The 17,306-nt window shown below is 43.4% G+C and overlaps 1 protein-coding gene across 2 annotated transcripts in view; it reads left to right on the top strand.

The window, feature by feature from the left end:
• csmd2 (CUB and Sushi multiple domains 2) overlaps window positions 1–17,306 on the top strand; it is a 241,768-nt gene that overhangs the window by 194,677 nt on the left and 29,785 nt on the right. For both annotated transcript variants that reach the window (XM_085792239.1, XM_085792238.1), the window contains exons 43-49: window positions 421–609; window positions 3,636–3,813; window positions 5,449–5,594; window positions 5,693–5,773; window positions 6,394–6,507; window positions 13,258–13,446; window positions 14,237–14,383. In XM_085792239.1, coding sequence (XP_085648365.1) covers window positions 421–609; window positions 3,636–3,813; window positions 5,449–5,594; window positions 5,693–5,773; window positions 6,394–6,507; window positions 13,258–13,446; window positions 14,237–14,383 — 1,044 coding nt within the window. The remainder of the gene's footprint in view (window positions 1–420; window positions 610–3,635; window positions 3,814–5,448; window positions 5,595–5,692; window positions 5,774–6,393; window positions 6,508–13,257; window positions 13,447–14,236; window positions 14,384–17,306) is intronic.

The raw sequence follows: 17,306 nt of genomic DNA, 5'->3' as shown, positions 1-17,306 counted from the left end.
CAGTGGGAGGTTGAAGAGGAAACACAACAGAGAGATGAGGAAGGGGAATTAAAGAAAGTAAAAATAGAGAACGCTGCACCGCTGTTGTCTGAAAGCAGAGCGCTCACATATTGAGGATGATCACTGCACTGGTGGTTGTGTGAATTGATTGGTAGCTTCAGGCAGCAACAAAGAATCTGGAGCGGTTTGGTGGTCAGCATCTGTAGGTGTCCGTAATGATCATCACACCAATAGGCACTTAGCAGCAGTCATTCCCGCTGATTTTCTCTGTTGGAAAGCAGCATTGACATGTTTTAAAAGTACAGCATGTTTATCTCAACTGTTGTTCCATTTTACTGCTCTATATGACAGTTTTAGGCTCGATGGAAAGATCTAGCTCTAATTGAATAATTATTCTAATTGCTCTCTCCATCCTTTCAGCGTACGAGCTACAGGAGTGCCCCGATCCGGAGCCTTTCCGATACGGAGTGGTGGTGGGTGCTGGCTTCAATGTGGGCCAGTCTATCTCCTTCGAGTGTCTGCCTGGGTATCAGCTAATGGGACACTCCATCCTCACCTGTGAGCACGGCACCACACGCAACTGGGATCATCCTTTCCCCCGCTGCGAAGGTAAGGGTGCGAGCTTAAAAAACCAAGATGATCAACTTTTATGCGCTTTTCATCCGATTACTTGCAAACAAGTGGACCAGCTGGGGTAGCTCCTGAATGCAGAACTAAACTAATAATAACGTGATATCTTCCTGTTTAGAACGCATTGAGCTATTACATTGTTAGTGCAAAGTGCGGCCATGGAGATAATGATTATCTATTATGAATAATGCAATTAAAAAGAATTATCATCCCCTATTAATAAAGCAAAGTACTCTTCAATGAAAATCAATGCTGTGCTAAAGAGGAATGGAGACAAATAAAAGATGAATAAAAGAGGGGCTAAATTGAAAAGAAAAGTAATGGCTGCTCTTTCTTTCACTACGTCCTTGACCCACATTCTCACGCTCTAGCTGTCGATTATTCAATAAGGCAGGCAAAATTACAGACGGAGGTGATGGCCGTGACACTGGAACTTTGAATGGGTGAGCAGGGAGATAAGTGGGAGTGAGAGACGGAGCAACAGAGTGAAAAGGCAGAGGGAGCAGGAGGTAGAGTTTATTCTCTCACAGCTATTTCCCTTTGTATCACTGCCAGAGACCTGCTTAGAATACTATACTTGTGTGCGTGATGTTGTGTGTGTGCGTCCACATGTGTATTTGGTTGTGTGTGCAGCAACAGGCACAGATGCAAATTATATAAATCACTTTAGATAAATTAATTATATTGCGTCCTGTATTCCTATATTCATCCTCACATGCTCCTGCGGTTTTTGCATACAGTTTATTTCTATAATCATCTTTGCAAGGCTAATGAAGCCCCCCTGATGTGCTGATGCAATACATGGTATTTATACTGTATTTAATATGTTCATCTAATACTTTATGCAGCATTATATAGCAAAGCTACTTTGTATTCATTAACATTTGTGTTATATGTTTGTGCATTCAAGTGTCTATTTTTGCATAAAACCTTCCCAACCATTAACACGTGTTAGTGTCCATGTGCTGTACGTAACTGTACAGTATGTGTTCGCTGGGCAAAATGACCAGCACAACGTAGCCCAGTGTCTCTGACTGTGACTGTAATTGAATTGGCTTTAATGCTGTGACCTGGTGTGAGGAAGTGATACAGCAGGAGATGAAGTGATAGGAGGTATCTCAGTCTTAATTGGATAAGTATTTGGGGTGTAAAGATGAAATGGAGACTGAAACAGTTTATGGAATCCACAAAGAAGGCCCCGTCGCTGCCTTTGCTAGTAAAGTAAATGTATTGATCTTTTTATTTTGTTGTTCATTCCTTTTGTAACATGGCAGCAAACCATGTTGGAACACCCTGACTTGACCCAGTGCTGCTCAGTACAACCTGTCCCAGTCTCTCTGTCACTCCACTATTTACATAGATTTCCCTGAGGGGGATGAGAGACATTGATTTTTGTTACTGTGCCTCCGCTCACCTGCTTAGCTCGGCGTAATCACACCCCATTGTGTCTATGAAATACTTTGCACTCCCTTATTTTGTTTCCAGACTGTTTTGACATCTTTGTGCACTTGATCTTTGCACTCATGTCATCCCTTTTTCATTTCCTCTACATTTCCTGTACAGACACATCATTTTGTAATACGCGTATGGGGCACTGGGGAGTACTAGTTACTCCTTTTCAGTTTCTTGTTTTATGAAAAAAATAAAGGCTGCTAGAAATATAGTGTGTGGGGATGACATGGTGTCTAAAGGTTCCACAGAAGGATTGCTCACATTTCCTTCTTTTCTTTTTACTCAGTTATCTACAGTATGACTGTAATAACATCACACTCTTGAAACCAACATCCAAACACATTTTGGGTCTGAATATAATCATTATACACGCATGCACCAAACAAAATAGTGCTTCCAGAATCTGTTTTCTTTTTTTTTATTTAAAAACAACTCTCAACACCTTCAACTTTTCTGCTCCCACCGACCTAACCCTTCGAGCAAACACACATAATGCTTAAGTAGCTCGCAAGTCGATGGCATCGCCCAGAGGTGCAACTCCATGGAGTGTCCGGGGTTTAATCAATCGGTCTGATCGATAGCTCATTTAACCTGGTGAGGCGGCAGCCGAGCGGCTGCTCAGCCACAGGGCTAAAGCCAGCATGTGTATTAACATGAACCCGAGTGAGAAACACAGGGCTAAAAATGTGCAGTCTCTGCTTTGGGGATGATCTTACACCCATAGGCGTCCGAGGGTGTGCCGTTAAGCTGAATACCCTGTCTGGGTTGCTTGAGATGCCTGCACTACTGCGATTACCACTCCTTCCTGCTTTTTTCTGCTTCACCACTGTGAATAAGGGATTTCTTTGAGGGCACCAGTGGGAGTGTTAGGCTTGGTAATCGTTAAGTTGGTGAGAACCTTCTGACTTCCTGAGGAATGTTTGAAAAATAGTTACAACTTCTGTGCATGCAGATTTTGAGGCTGGGTGTTGTTGGCATGTGTGCATCTGGTTGAGTGTGTTTAGTTGTTGGACTGTATTTTTGTCAGCGTGTAGGATTTTTGTTTGTAACCTCAGGACAGCAGGCATGTGAGGTCCCAGTGTTTTCAGTTTTGATGTAGACATGCTGCTCTAACCTTTCCTGTCACTCACTAGTTTACACACTCATGCATATCCACTGCTCATGGATGTAACACATACTGTAAATACACAGACACACACACACACCTCAGAAGCCCAGACCACACTAATCCCTCGCCTCATCTCTGCACTCTCTCTCTTCACCCCCAATGGGAAAGGGTTGAGGCCTTATCTTAGCAAAACACTCTATCCAAGTCCCCACTTGCTAACAGGCTTTACTGGCTAATCTTTAGCTCAGACAAGCGCCTGGGCACTAGACGAAGAGTGAAGGAGAGGGGGAAAAAGACACTGAGAAGGGAAGTAGAAGAAGAGGGGGATGAAAAATCCCCCTTTTTCCCACCAATTGCAGCTGAATTATGCATCTGTCCTGTTGTGTTCACAAACCCCACTGATATATTTACACACTGCCTCTCTCTCTTTCTCTCCCTCCCTCAGTGCCTTGTGGTGGGAACATTACGTCGGACAACGGGACCGTCTTCTCCCCAGGTTACCCCGAGGAGTACCCCAGTTCCGCTGACTGCTCCTGGCTCATCACTGTGGCTCCTGGCTTCGGCATCAAACTCAACTTCACCCTGCTTCAGGTTCACGGGCCGCACGATTTTATCACTGTCTGGTAAGAAATGACTTCTCCCAGGGGCTGTAGATATGTGGAAATGCTTTTTCACAAAATGCTATGTTTATTTTTTACCTTTATTTCTGTTCATGTGGGTAAAGTGAAATGTTAGTTTAACCAGTTTTCTAATAACAACCAAACCTAAATCTCAAGGCCATCTCAAGAGAAAGGTTGAACTTTGTACTTTACAGACCTACGTGTCATTGAAATGTTTCCATTTTTATTGATATATTTGCAATCCAATTTTCTTGTCATTGTCGCCTCTGCAATACCTTATCTTTCAAGTTCTTGTCTCCCCTGCTTTTTAAACCTGTAATGCCTCCGGCTTTTTCCATATCGGCCTCCATTGTGTAGCTTCACAAAACTGAGTCAGAGTCTGGTTAGCTAATCTCTGACTTCCCTGCCCCTTCTTCTCTTTTCATTTGGTGTCCTTTATGTGACTCTGCAGCTTGTTTTCAACAAGTACAGTACACCGCCCGTTCCTCATTTAAATAAGCATGTGGGGAGAAAACACAATGCGAAAAAGAAAGTTTTTGTGTGCACTCTCAAGTTTGCACCAGTACACAGTAGTGAGTATTGAGAGGTAAAGCTTCCTCTCCTCACCTCCACAATGCACGACTGAGCCTGACATATGTGCAACCAAAGACAGGGTTTTGCATGCATGATAGCTGCCAGTCCCCGCTGATCCCAAGACAAGCTCCAAAGGTCCCAGCTCTCAGGGAAACCGGAGATCTGACTGGCAGCCAACTTGGCGACTTGTAGACCACAATTGCTCATATGGCGTGAGGTGACATGGATTGTATGTTTTGCAGAATGAGCAGCTTGTGTGAAGATTTTTAGCCCGTGGCAAGTTTAAGTCACTCGACATGGCTAGTCAGCCAAAATGTCCACTTTCAATCTATTGTGGCTCTTCTGTAAATGGCCCCCACTGTGTTGATCTTTCCCAACAACCTCCTGCAGAGCCAAGATGGAGACTATCATGTCCCCCAGTTTCCAGTTACCACTTCTTTGTATCTATCCACTGAACTACTGAGCCAAGGAAATGGGCCCCGTAATGGCGGCTTGGCCAGAGTGCTGTCAGGCAGCAGTCCCTAGCCAGCCGTTTCCAGAGCTGCTTGTAATCGCCTATGCCCAGTCTGACAGCCAAAGACAGATGGTTTTTAAGCTGAATGGTTGTGGCAGGAATCTGGGAGCTGGCTTAATCGGCCATGCCCACACCAGGGGACTGCCAAGGCTGGGCCACAGCTTCCAGAGACACTCCCCTTGGACGGCAGTTAGCGGGAACAGCGCAATCCAGACCTGTCATTTTTACGCTTATCTGTAATTTTTACCTTATTTCAACATAATCACCCAGAGCAGCCCAGAGTAATTGCTTTGGGTTTGATGAAGTGAGAGCAGCTCGGTTAAACTCTGCTGCTAGCGGCTGCTTGACAATAATCTGGCGCATGCCGGTGTTTGATTTTCTCACAGATATGCCTCACAGGGTCTTCAGGCGTCTTATGGGTAGAGACCAAGCGAGCACTCTAATAGAGGCTGCTGACAGCAAAACCCCTACGGTTAATTATCATCACTGCACCTCCAGTGTTTGTGTTATTTTTGAAGGTATCGTTGACTTGTGACCTTTTTTTCCTGCAGGGATGGTCCACAGGAGACAGCCAGGAAGCTCGGAGTGTTTACTGATGGGGAGCCCAATGATCCACCCAGCAGCACATCCAATCAGGTGCTGATACGTTTCCGTAGTAACACAGAAAAGGGTGGACTGTTCCGCATCAACTATCAAGGTATTTCAATGATCCTTTTTTTGATCCTAATTTCTGCCTGATATTTCAGATATTTTCGGTGTCTGACTCTTTTCATGTCTTTGATGCTCTCAATAAAGCATACAGACTGCAGTACTGCCTGCCTCCACCCATCATTCCGAATGCAGAGATCCTGATGGCAAGCAAAGAGTTTAAAATTGGTAGGTGGAAACGCGGTCACAGAGCGACACATTCACACTCTCACAGACGCACAGAGCCACAGCCTATCTATGCTCCACTGACTTTTTTGTATTAGACGCCGGTCCCATGCTGACTCGTGGCAATGTAGCATTCTCAAGAGTTAATCCCAGCTGTCATTTCACCTTCTGACAGGTTACATTGCCCCAGATTGACTGACTACACATCCCATAAGTCCGTGGTAGTCAATGCAGACTCGCCTCGAGCTACATCACCCGTGGAGCTTTGAGGCAGCAGTATAAATGAATGATTCTGACAAAATAATCAGAAAGCCAAAGGGATTTGGGGCAGGTGCTCTCATTCTCCCCTGTAGAAGACAATGGAGATTAATTCTCCTTATCTGTTTATTTGCATACCTCCTTGACTCATTATTATTCCGAGAAACAAAGGCAACGACAATGACATAGTGTTTCATCCATAGGATTCCCAGTGGGGATTTATTATGGTACTTTTCTCCACTGTTAACTTTTTCTTTCACCGAGACACAATGGATCATGATTAGTTCTGCAGACGTTGTGGCCCATTGCCACCATCTCTGATTTGTCATTGACCGTACCTCCTTCGTCTCTCTCCCTCTCTCCAGGTGACATAGTGCGCTACCGATGTCTTCCAGGCTACCAGTTAAGTGGAAACAGCATCCTGACCTGCCGGCTGGGGACACACTTGGAGTTTGAGGGGCCTCCGCCCTCATGTGATGGTGAGTGAATGCTTGAGGCTTTTGAACTTGAAAAGGTATCCAGGAGGGCCTTGATCAAACTCACACACTAACTCCTTCACACCTGATGACTGCTCAGTGCAGCTCCAGTTTGATTTGCTGGCCGCTGGGCAGCTCCACATGAGGGGTAGGGAGATAAGGGCCTTGCTCGAAGCACCGCAGTGGTGGTGGTAGTAATGAGGGAAGAGTAAAGCACCGCTCTGTCACTTTTCCTGCCTTTATTTATTCTGATAATCCAGGCATCAAACCAGAAACCTTCCATTGGTAGGCTTTTCTTCTTTTCATACCTTTTTCTCTCGTAGCTACATGTAGTGCAGTATCTTCATTTGTGCCTGCTTTATCTTTTCGTCTTTATCCCACTCAAGTGGAAAATGGAGGGTTTCTCATCTAAAATGTATGTAAAATCTTCAGCAGAAGATAGTTAAATACTTTTTCTTTCAACTTGTTGCTGTTGAGCAAGTGAATGCAACTCTTTTCTGCACTTTCCTGACCAGACTATAAAAAGAGATCAGACATTTCCCTTCTTACATTTGTACACTTGTCTGCCATAATGTAAAACATAAATGTGAACAAAGCACAACTCTTTAAGAGTTCAGGGATCTCAGATCTCTCACGACAGTTATAATGATTATTTTCACAAAGAAAACCTTTTTTTTTAACTTCTTTAATATGGATGATTTAATCCCAAACCTGGTCTTTACACAAACTCCACTGAAGTCAAATAAGGCCCAAATGCTCAGAGCAACATGATATTCATCCATTGTAATCCTGTGGAGTTTTATTATCTCTGTTGCTCTTCATTTACACATGAATCTGCACCTGTAGTCACACAGTTAGCTTTCTGAAAACAGCGACTACTTTCTCTCCCTAAACTGCACATTAGGACACATCACATGGAATAAATGTTTTGCAGAAGAAGCCTCTTGAGATGCATCATCTCATTTTTCAGGAGGGCCATGATAAGTCATTATGTTTCATAAATATATCACAACACAGGTGAAGCACTGGCTTTATCTGTTCATTTTCAGCAGGGTTGTAGGTAGGCAGCAGCATTTTTCCTCTAATCACAGACTCATGCACTAGTTGCAGTTTTGCTTTATTTCTGGCTCCCATGGGTCCTCTTTCTGCCTGTAGTCATGGAGCAGCCAGCCACATATCAGTTTGGTAGCACTTTCTATCTCCGTGGATGATACTTAGATCCCATGAGGCCGAGGGTGGCAGTTGCGGTGCTCTCTACATGCCGAAATATCATCCTCCCAGAGGACTCGATGAGTGCCGTGTCCCCAACACATCATCATAATGCAGTATGTCGTGTGCAATACTTTTCCCCACAGGCAAGAAACCGGGTGCATAGATGGGTCTTTGTTCCGTTCTGCTTCAAAATATTATAAATGCATGTGTCTTTCATTGTTTTGCTGTCTTTTCTAAAATGCTGTGGTTCTTTTTTTATTCCATCTTGGTTTGCATTTTGTGTCTCTCACTCTTTTTGTGGGTTATGTGGTGGACAAGGAAGACTTTAATACATGCAACAAATTTAGAGTGCTGAATGGGAAAAATATGCAAATGCCCTCAGCAGGAGGTGAAAAAGAAGTGGATTAAAAAAAGTTAGGGAACAGGAAAAGGGCAATGAAAGGGGAAGGGGGCCTATGTATAGGCACATAACAGAACACAGAGCAGAACAGAGGGTGTAAAAATCCAAGCCAGTAAACAGCAATGTCCTCCCTCTTGCCTGCTCCTCCTGCTCTCTACCTGCACAGTTACAGCTGAAAGCGTTCACTGACATTGCTTTATAATTGCACTTTAAAAAGATCATGCTTTGTGTACAGTGTTGCCTCACTAAGGCAAACAAATCCATGTTCTGTATTTAAAACCGAAGTGGAGGTTGGCAACAGTTGAATGCTTTTTCTTGCAGTTTGCGAAGCATTCCCATTTTAAATGTACATGCTCATGGCTCCTGTGGCCTGCTAATTGTTTCCCATATGTTAAGAACACAGTACACTGGAGACAAACAGTTCCAGCAGACTCTGTCTGTCTTTGAACCTGTCACTTACCCTGCACAGATGCAGACAATGGCAATGGAGAGGAGAGCTTCAGACAACAAAAGCGAAGGATTCAAGAGCTGAATGAAAGGGAGCTGAGAGCAGAGAACAAACTGATGCTAGTGTGAACGAAGAGTAGAAAATGGGATGTGGAGAGCGAGTGAGGGCAAAGACAGAGGTAGAAAACAGTTTGGAATTGCTCTGAAAAAAGCAGGACTCCTGAAAAAGATCTGAATCTAGCTGGAAAAGACAGAGGAGAGATTAGTGAGCAGACGGATGGTGAGTCAGTGGTGTAGGACAGGAGTTAGACAGCGAGTGGAGAAAGAGAGACCGCGAGAGACTTAGTTGAGGGCGGTAAAGAGAAGACGTGTACAGCTCATTGAAATGCAGGGGACATACCGGCTGCAGCTGCACCTATCAAATCACCACTTCTTGCTCTGACAAGCGCAGCCCTCCATGCACTTCTTGCTCACCCCCAGCCCCACACACACACACACATACGCATACAGCATAGACATAAGCGCCGGTCAAGCATGTGCCTGAGCAGCAACACAACAGCAGATGTTGTCTTTGCGATGGACTTCCAGAGAGCAGCACTGGAGCCTACAGCCAGTTCTGCAGTATTGCTCGCCCCTCAGCGCCACTCTCCTCTCTCACCCTCTGCATTCCCTCCGTCGGCACTCACTCACCGACTTCTGTTCTTACGTAACACATGTATCCTTTATTGCCTATTCTCTTTTCTTTCTTTTTTTTGTATTTTTCCGAGGCTGCTTCAAAACACAGCGCATTGTTTTCTCGCGCACTTGAACACACAGGTGTCTGTCAACACCCAGATCTGTCTGTCTCTGTCTCTTTCTTCTCCTCTCTCCCAAAAGATGACATACAGGCAGAGAAATGAAAGCCGCCGCCGCCGCCATACACACATGAACACAGACACAGACACACACTTGCTCTTGTTTTTTTCTTTATTTAATTCATTCAGGCAACCAATTGATTTGCACCGTATTTGATTTTGCCTTCTATTTGATTAAACAGGGTTCCGTTGTACCCACACAGCCCTTAACTACATCGGCTGTCTGCTGAGACTAACGGGAGTTCTAGCATCACTCACACAATGCAACAGCATCAGTACAGTTTCTTCAATTCATAAATAAATCACAATGAGCCCCGATGATCCAAAATCCCCATGTTTATCCCCTGGACAGATTTCTGGTTCCAAAAAAAAACAAACAAAAAAAAAAACCCTGTATAATCACCCTTCACATTAGTCTCCCCACTCAGTTCCTTCTCCTCCCTCTCCTCTCTGTCTATCTCTTTTGTTGTTCCCTTGATCATTTTCTCTGCCCTAGCCCCTTTCTTTGAGTCGCACAGAATGGATTACAGTTGCCCCCTCTTTTTACATCCTCTTTGTCGTCCGACTTCTTAAGTGTTGTTAGTTCCTGATCCACACTAATTCTCATGTTGTGGCCCATCCCCTTCAATCAGGTCGTTATCACTTCTCAGCTTATGCTAATTAAATACCAACATGAGTAAAGGAATCTCAACAGCCCTACAGCACCGTGAGTGTGATATACCGTGGGTTGATGCACGTGTGCTTCTACACTCGTATGGTGGAGCTGCACAAATGTGTATATACGGGTGCAGATGTGTGTGCATCTGCGCTCGCCTGCACTGACGCCTTCGACCGCATTTTTTATCAGGAGGCTGTTGCATACCATGAACAATTTATATACAAACGGAACGGATGTCTCACAGATTGCCATTCCTCCCACCTGGTTTATTCCATTCCCCGTCTCATTAAAGTGAAATTTCATTTTGAGTCCTATCAGCACTGATCTCACCTTGTGTGTCAAACCTGCCTTTTTCCAGCTGTCAGGTTTGTCCCCTAATACCCTTTTGTTTACAGCCAAGCAGAGTGATGCTTCATTTCAAAGTGGATTAGTTTAATAAGTAGCAGCCTATAGATAAGAGCCCCTGTCTGTCTCCTTGCGTCAGCTCCATGACAAGCTGAAGGCAGTTTTGAAGAGGCACTGGAGCTCTCTGAAAGGTCACTGACAACACACATCTCATCCTCCAAGAATTGATCGTTTAATGAACTTCAGTCCAAGATTTTATATGCTACTTCGAGGCGCAATCAGTTTCACTATCAGTGATAGATTTAAGCCTTTTGACTCGCGTCCACTGAGGTGCTGGAGCTTGAAAATGATTTCACAAAGTTGGTGAATTTCTTCCTAGAATTTAGGATCAGAGTAGATTACTGTCATCTTGTCGTCCAACGTAGGATGTCAGAAATACTTAGATGTCTAATTTCGTCATCATATGCAATGTGGCAACAGCATACTAATGTGGTGTGTAACGTTTTCTCTACTGCTGCAACAACATTACTGTCATTCCCATTTTGCAAAATGTAAGTTTTAAGTTGGCTCATTACCTGTTTTATTCCACTCATTTAGTTTTTATACATAATATGAGATTGGGACACAACTCCTGTTTCCCTGCGGTACAACATTTGCATGTTTTTTTTGTTCTTTTGTGGTATCATTCGGTTAGGCTTTGCAATTACCACCAAGAGAATGAATAGCAAAGTGTTATGGGAGAAGAATTTGACGGGAAAATATATTTGAAGTCATTTTAACATGCCTTTATGTTAGTGACATCTTACCTGACATCTGAGACTTCCTGAGGCTATAAACCCCACGTAGTTGACACAACAAGCAAAGTAAAACAAATGCTGTTTAACCTGGGCTGTCTCCTATAATCTTCTTTATGCCTTCCCTACGAACACACAGAAAGGAGGCTGAACAAGGCACACACTCAACTGAGCATCAACACAAAAACATGAGCCCTTCCCCACACACACACAAACACACACACACACACAAAGGAGGCAGAGCTGGAATGTGACGAATGAGCAATCAATATTTCACCACTGTAATGAAGGACCAGCAAGTGCCAAGAGCTACCTTACCCCAGGGCAGAACAGGCTGGGTTCTTCAAATTGCAGCGCACAACAAGGGCATTTACATAAATTTTAATTTTTTATTTTCCGCCACAGTTGGTTGACAGAGGCACGCGCACACACACACACAGACAGGTGACAAATTAAAGGAAAAACCAATATTAAATGTTTTATTAAGGTTGTGAACCACCATGTGCCACTAGAGCAGCTTTGTGGAATCAATGCGCCTTGGCATTGATTCTGTAATAGAAGACACTGTTTTCCAAAAATATTTCCATTCATTGTTTTCATGATAGAGAGTGCAAACACATCAGTGCAAAATCTCCCATACTGTAGGTGTTTAGTTGGGTTGAGGGTTTTCATACTCATCAAACCTTTTCAGGTGCTTCTCCCGCCTTTATGGAAGTGAAGAGATGAAATGTTTCTTCATAGGATAAAGGTGAACAACTTTGTAGTGATGAGCAGTGACCCCTCTCTCTTGGGTCCACCTACATCATGACAGAGCCACCTGATCCCTTCTCTGTAGGGGTCAAGTGTTCAGGCCTCTACTCCACAAATGTACTCCTCCACTTGTTGAAAACATGTTGAAGGATGACTCATCTCACCAGAGAGCTCTTTCCCCACACGTCTGTGGACGGGTGCCTGTGGTCTCTGCACCACTCAGCTGTCATGTGCACATCCATCTTCGTCATGAGTTGTGTGAAAGAGCTGTCGCTTTAACTGTATGATCACTCTGAAGGCTGCAGTGTTGAATGTTTCTGTTAAACTGTGGTGCATTGATTGGTTCGCATGCCCTCATGTATTGAATACCTCATTCAAAATAGCAGTAACACCTCTCGACAACAACAACACAGACTGCAACCACTGAACGGATCAACGGAGAGATGACTTAACACATTATCATCTATGTATGAGTGTGCAACAGAAAATAGTTCATTTTATAAGAGATATACTTTATAATATTTGTTTGTGGAATCTTACTTTGCTTCAAAAGCAAGTTTATGCAAAGAAGAAAAACAAAAGTATGTTTTTCTCTGCTGTGGGAAGAGTTATCCACAGTCTTCCTCTTCAGCTCAGTCCCATTAGGTAAGCAGAAAAAATTGCAACTTTCCAAAAACTATGTATCATTTGCATTGTGTCACTGTTGCAGCATGAGGTTCCTTTTATGTTGCCTCTTGCTTTCCACTGTGTATGCAAACATCTATGGCAGATTAAGAGGCTGGTCTCACAGCATCGTGCCAAAAACACACACATACACACACACTCACACACCAGGCAGGAGAGCTGTGTAATGTCTGATAATACAGACTGAAACAACTGGGAAATGTTAAAGGATGTTGCCGAGCTGTCCCACAAGAATACCAATGACAAAAGGGAAGGAAGTGGATGGATGCGGTCCGCCCAGATGTGCCACAGCAATAGGACTTCAAGGCAGATGTGCGCTTAAGCCGCCAAGTTAGCATCACATCTGTCACATACTGACAATGGGCAAAGAGGACACAAGTGTGCTCATGGCAATTCAGTAATATTAGATGCTATAGAAGCCATTTCCTACGGCTTTGTTTCCTGAAACAGCATCAGGACCAGAATGGCAATTAGCTTAGCTGTGAGGTGAAACAAATTCATTAAAACATTGTAGAACAGCAATACATAAACAAAGCTTTATTCCCAGAGTTCTAACACATTTATGGCTTTCACATTGGCTTTTTTTCTCTTTTTTCTCTTTCGCAACAGTGACCTGTCCCATGAATGAGGTACTGACAGCTTCCACAGGTGTCATCATGAGCCAGTCACCAGGCAGCGGTTTCCCACATTTCGAGTCCTGCTCTTGGGTGGTCAAAGTAGAACCAGGCTACAACATTACCTTCACCATCGAACACTTCCAGACCAGCCGGCAGTTTGATGAGCTCGAGATCTTTGACGGTGAGTCACTGTATAAGGAAGTATCTTTATATAGACCTTTTAATTATGGCTCGTCGCTTTCCTACAATTAACTGATCAGTAGTCTATTGACCCTACGCCTCCTCACACACTTTCCCTATTCAAAGATCCATTTTCACCAATATCCACAATTACAGGCCAAAATGAGCCAGACAGCTGGATTCCCCACTCCTAACCAGGCATCTACAAACAGAAAATCACACACAGGCTCCCTTTCATGGTGACAGAACATCTACATCTGCCTTGTACATTTGCATGTGATTAGAGGCACAGTCAGCAACTCTGCGCGGTGCTCTGAGAAAATGGTGGCCGTATACACTGGTGTTGCTGATTAGTGCTTTTTATCCTCTGCCGAGTGGAGGGAAACAGACATTTGCTAACCTTGGGGCTGCTGCGCCAATTATGGGAGGAAATCTTTTTTTTCCACAATTAAGAGCTCAGCAAATTTAGATTTTTACCATAAGTGTAGCAAAATGCATAATCCCTTCAATACCATAACTCAGAATAATTTGACTTGTATAATAAATCAGTGGGGTTTTTTTTTAGTGTATTTGTTGTGATTTTTTAATTAAATTTGTACAAATAGAGAAATCTTGGAATTTCTCATTATCTGTTGCATCTTTATTTTCTTTCTTTCTTTTTTTCAAAGTGCATCACTGATCAAGCGCATGGCCTTGATTTAAAGATGTGCTAGTTTTCTTGTTTTTTCTTTGCACAAAGTCCTGGATTGCTCCTAATTCTAATTTAAATTTCTCCCCATGTCTTTATCCAGGCCCATCCAGGCAGAGCCCCCTCCTCATTACCCTCAGTGGTAACTATTCCAGTCCGCTGAGCATCACTAGCTCCAGTAACAAAGTCTACCTGCACTGGTCCTTCGATCACACCACCAGCCACAAAGGCTTCAGAATACGCTACTCAGGTGAGTTAAGACCGGGGATTTACTGGCTCAAAGTAACAGCCTTCTTTACAAATGAGATTTTGTTGCAGCCTGTTTGGGGTTGATATTTGGCTCTGTTTCTCTTAGACAGGGTGTCTAGGTTTCTTTGGTTTACTGTGTCAACAAGACCAACATTTGGGCTGCCAACTGCAGCTGAAACAGCTAGAAATATGACCCATCTCCATGACAACCTAACGGGGGCGGCAGGCATCTGTGGCACTCCTTGCTGTGCTGCACAGGCCTGGGAATTAGTAAACACTGTTTCTTGAATTGCTTGTTATTCTAGTGTTTTTTGTCCTGCTCCCATGAAGGATCTGCTGGTGTACGACACCTGCATAACTCGCTGTGAATTATGACAGTGTAAATATTTAAAAGGCTCCCTCCGTTCTGTATCAACACCACTCAGCCAGATTGACTAATCGTCTTTCTCCTCCTCTCTGCGGAGCGTTCCGTCTCCCCAACCGGATGTTCTGTCATTTCTCTGCCCTCTTCTTTTTTTTTCCTCCGTCTTTCCTCTTTTACCTTTTTCTTTTCTCAACCGTGATGGATTTTGCCATAGCAGGCTAAATGACAGACGGACAAAGTGGCGGCTGAGAACCCACAAGTTTCCGTGGTCGGTGTGGAGTTGCCTTCTGTAGAGAGGGGAAGAAGAAACAGATGGCACAGGAAGAGTCATTGTATTCAACTGTGTTCTTCATCAATCCATCGCTTCTCTCCATGGGCCAGTCTTCCATCACCAACTTGCAGACATCTCCTCTGGCAACCCCCCATCTCTGCTTTCAAGTCTCTCTACCCATCCATGGCTTCTGTCATTATTTTTTCTCTCACTTGATGTAGACATGTGACAACCTGACTCGGTCACGCTCTTCCCTCCTATCTCTTTATGCGTACTATGTGTTTCATCCTTCATCTACATCAACCTCTCTCTTATCTATTCCAATCTAATCACCAGCCCATGCAGATTTGATTTCTCTGAGTTGCGAGGCTGATTGCACTGAGACTAGCTGTGTATTTTAACAGGCAGAGGGCGAGAAGGAAGAAGGAACCACAGAAAAAGAGGCAAATGAGTTAATCTCAGATCAGCAAAGAATTGAACTTAAAGGTCTGGTGTGTAAAATGGGGGATAAACCGTGACATCCAGCATTCAGATTCTAGATTGCAGCGCTCACTCACTCGCTCGCACTCACCCCTCCCGTGGGCAAAGTGACGGTGGCCTCCAAGGACAAAAAAAAACGTGTTTACCATGACTGGGAGTATTTCAGGAGCATGGAGCAATGAGGTGAAGATCTAAACCATTTTACGATATGTCTGCTGTTTCCTACTCCTTCTTTCCTTACGCCTTCTTCTTCGTTGGTTTATTTGTGAACACGAAGCGTGCTCTCTGGCTGGCTGGATTTTCCATTCGGGCTGCCGTACAAACATGGCAGCGCAAAATGGCGACACTCTCTGCTGTATACAGTATATATATATATTTAAAAGAATAATTATAAGGCTATCCAAACCAAACAAATATTATTTTATAACGATTATACACTCATACAAATATATTCATGGGTAATATATTCAGATTTTGCCAATAGACCTTGCCAATTATTACATACTGGACCTTTAAGGGTGGCGCAGGAGCCGCCAGTCACAGTGATTGACAGGAGGAGGCCTTGCTGAGGAACAAAACTCTCTCAGGGTATTAAAAATCATTTGGTTTAAACTTTTTTTATTTCTATTCCTTAGCTATGTAGCATCCAGGAGGACGATAATGAGCATTCACCCCTTGATGGTTGTGCAGATGACAAACTCACAAAGCTTCACAAAATTACCAAAGCCCAGCATACACCTACTGTGTATCATCTACTAAGAAACATCTTTCTGAGCGAACCTCAGTGTCAAATTCCAAATAAAGTCTGTTTTATCTACCATCTCTTCAGTGCCACAAAATGGTCTGTCAGCTCACTTGAAAAGTCTCACATTCTCTGTCTCGCTGGAACAATTTATGGGAGACAGCAACATCTCATAAATGCTGAATACATATTACACCATTGACATGGCTTTAAGTTTTTATGCTGCAAGGAGGTTTTATCTGATTGTCTGTGTGCTGCTCAATCCCCACTAACCTGAAAGAGAAGGCATTTCTATTGCCACTTATGAGCCGTTTGAGCCAGAATTAGCATTTTTATAGAAATGTAATGTGGTCATAGTGATTAAGTGTAATGGATGATACGCTTTTTTTGTGTGTTCATGGTCCACTTCTATCCTAATCAGTCCCTAGAATGAAAAGCCTTTTCTGTGTCATATAGCGATACACTTCTACATCAAATCACCTTTTTAAAAATGTTTCCACAGATTTGAGTTCTTTCACTCAAACTCTTCCTCCCCAGCAGGTGTGTAGTGAAGTAATGTTACCGTGAGGTCTGCAAAATGCAATCAGGGCCTGAGAGTCTTTGGAAACTGTGGACCTGTTGCTGGCACCATTACGGATGATAAACGATTATTGCAGCAACCAATTTAGCCAACAAACAAAAACAGATACTTTGTTGCTGTTGTTATGTATCCATCACTTTTATGATCCTCCTCTGCTGCTGCTGACAAACTCCTGTTTCGCTTTGCAGAACATTAGTTTCCTTTAATCAATTTTCCTTGTCTCTAGTCTGCAGTTTTTGCCTTAAAGAGATTGTATTGTAGAACTGGTATTAATACATATCCTCCTTTGCCACACCACGCGTAGAAGACTGATGCAGATGAGATCTGTGCCTCTGTGCTGCTGGAAGAACATTAATCCTTCACCTCCTCAACAACAACTTGCATCATCTTGCTTCATGACTGTGTTTTTATGCTTGTTGCACTCAATTTTGTCCGTATGCATATTTATATCTTTATCGTCTTCTGTTTGTTTTTTGTTTGTTTTTTT

This window comes from Trachurus japonicus, chromosome 11 (assembly GCF_045865225.1).
Source record: "Trachurus japonicus isolate A0001 chromosome 11, Traja_1.0".
NCBI classification, from domain to species: Eukaryota; Metazoa; Chordata; class Actinopteri; order Carangiformes; family Carangidae; genus Trachurus; species Trachurus japonicus.
This window is presented reverse-complemented; position numbering and strand designations above follow the sequence as displayed.